At 30.9% G+C, this 2,247-nt stretch overlaps 1 protein-coding gene across 2 annotated transcripts; it reads right to left on the reverse strand.

The window, feature by feature from the left end:
- Window positions 1-41: 41 nt before the first annotated feature.
- On the reverse strand, window positions 42-1,904 carry LOC143241680 (uncharacterized). 2 transcript variants are annotated; one of them, XR_013022256.1, is made up of 4 exons: window positions 1,890-1,904; window positions 987-1,102; window positions 518-569; window positions 42-304 (listed from the first exon to the last, which is right to left on the reverse strand). XR_013022256.1 is itself a non-coding variant. In XM_076484909.1 (3 exons), the coding sequence occupies exons 1-3, from the start codon at window positions 1,206-1,208 to the stop codon at window positions 150-152; spliced, it is 429 nt and encodes a 142-aa protein (XP_076341024.1). In that variant the 5' UTR covers window positions 1,209-1,680; the 3' UTR covers window positions 42-149. The 2 variants fall into 2 exon arrangements, 1 of the variants encoding a protein (XP_076341024.1); XM_076484909.1 differs by lacking the exon at window positions 1,890-1,904 and having other exon boundaries at window positions 987-1,680.
- Between the last annotated feature and the right edge of the window lie 343 nt (window positions 1,905-2,247).

Here is a 2,247-nt window from a genome sequence, read left to right on the forward strand (position 1 = left end):
TGTTTGTTTTGTAATAATTTTCTGAAAGAAAGATACCAACATTGTTCATGAAATTAGACCTGGCAGAATTTATGATGTGCTGACATTTTAGTCTTGCCTAATAAAGCACTTATTTTACAGGCATATGGGGACATAGAAGTTCCACTTAGTTAATTGCTCCAAACAAATCTCCACTCATCAGTTCCTAGCTGAATTCTCTGAGTAATCCACCCAATGCCCACAAGTCCAGAAATAAATCTTCCAAAATGTAACTTGGTAAAGTCTCTGGAAAGTTTCAAGGTCTGTTCGAGATTCTTCTTTAAACCTATAGAAATAATGCATGATTATTGAGGATATCTGAAGTTTAGGTACACACTCAAGAACTTTATAAGTTTCACGTTTTTGCATTAGTGGTGTTATAACTGTAAAAGACGCCTTTACAAATACTAACTTAAACATGAAATAAATAATATTTTTAAATTTCCAAAAAATCTATGATAAGGACTTTCAGATGTATAACTAGTGGAAAATTACATACCCTGTTTCAACTGATTTTGAAGATATGCAAGATCGTGAATCCCACTAACGTTCTGTAAAAAAAAAATAGAAAACGTTGTAAGTGTCAAAATATTCTAGTGCAACCACATTATAGTCTTTTTACACCATCTTTCTTTATTCATTGATTAAAATCTCTCTTCCAAATACTAGTAGTAGATGTATGCAACCAATCCAATCTGTGTTTAAAATCCATCAGTTAACAACATAGGCTCTTGTAAGAAGAAAAGTTTCTTTCACTCAGCCTGGACATGCTCGCCTTTGAGTTTTCTTATACTGTTTCATGCACTTGCCAGTTTTTTCCTCTTTAAATTACTCATTTCAATAAGATTAACTATTAGCATTTGAAATAACTTTCTATAGCAGTAATTTAAGATTCACTTTCTTGGCATTCACCTAAAAATGTTATAGTAACAAAACCTACACCGAACGGTTAAAGGTACCAAACCCACCTCGCATACCAAGTTGTTGACATTCAACAGAAGCCACTGTAGTACACAGGCTTGGAAGAGAGCTTCCAGTTGATCCTGATTATTGGACAGTTCGTGCAGGAAAATGTGTATCTCAACTGAAAAAATGAGGTAATTAAATCCTGAGTGAGAAAAGGTAGTTGAGAAATATGACTTTGACGAGTGTGTCTTTAACATAGTAATTTTATGGGCAACATAAATCATCACACAGTTACAAATCAGTGATAAGTACCCACAGACACTATACAGGGTGATTATATCTTAAAACCTGCTTGCACACATTTCATGACACTTTCATGTCTTAAATGCAACTTTTGTTTGTGAGGTACTATGTTAAAAATTTCATGAATAAAAGGAAAAGATAATTACTACATTTTAGATTGAATTCATATAAGTGAAGGTCAGTTTGAATTTAGGATATGCATGACCTATTTTGCAGCTGCTGGAATATATACTTTAGCAATAAATCACTTAAAAATTGAGAAGTATGGTATGTCAAAACTTTGACCTACATACACTGTAAATTTGAAGGTGGACGACTTTTTGATCTCTACAGGCACATAACTAGCTACAAAACATTGTGTTTTGTTCCTACATAAGAATATTTATAACTTTTATTTTAAATTTTAGTTCTTCCTACTCTTTCTTTTTTAAGGAAAAAGTTAAAATACGAAATGATTTAAAGTACTGTTAATGCAAACTAATGGTTAAATATTTAAGTTGTTACAATACATACCAACAATAAATGTTTCAACCTGTAGTATAAAGCTTTTCTTGAGTTTACAGGTAGATAATGAAACACATACCAGATGTAAATTTGAAAAATTACAAGAGAAAGAACCCCACATTAGAACCTTCACTAAATATACTAGGATCTGATGTTACCTTTACCATACCTTCTTTCAAGGTCAACAAGTAAGAAGCAGTCTGATAAATTTTCTTTAATAGAATCAGTTCTTGAGGGCTTTATTCAAAGTATAAAAAACAAGTTAATCACCAAAGTTATGGAGTAATTTAATAGTAATATACTTTTATATCAACATAGAAGTGGTGTTAAATTACAAGTTTTTTCTTATATTTCCTAATTAACAGTAAACAGCATGATAATTTCCTTTAAATCCTTAATGACATGCTTTTAAACATAAAATGAATAAAATTATTGTCCTCTGTTTAATATGCTACATATAACATATTATTCCAGTAAATTTTAAGGATAATACACCCAAACTACAGTGTCTATTGA

The sequence above is a fragment of the Tachypleus tridentatus genome, unplaced genomic scaffold (assembly GCF_004210375.1).
Source record: "Tachypleus tridentatus isolate NWPU-2018 unplaced genomic scaffold, ASM421037v1 Hic_cluster_1, whole genome shotgun sequence".
Classification (NCBI taxonomy): Eukaryota; Metazoa; Arthropoda; class Merostomata; order Xiphosura; family Limulidae; genus Tachypleus; species Tachypleus tridentatus.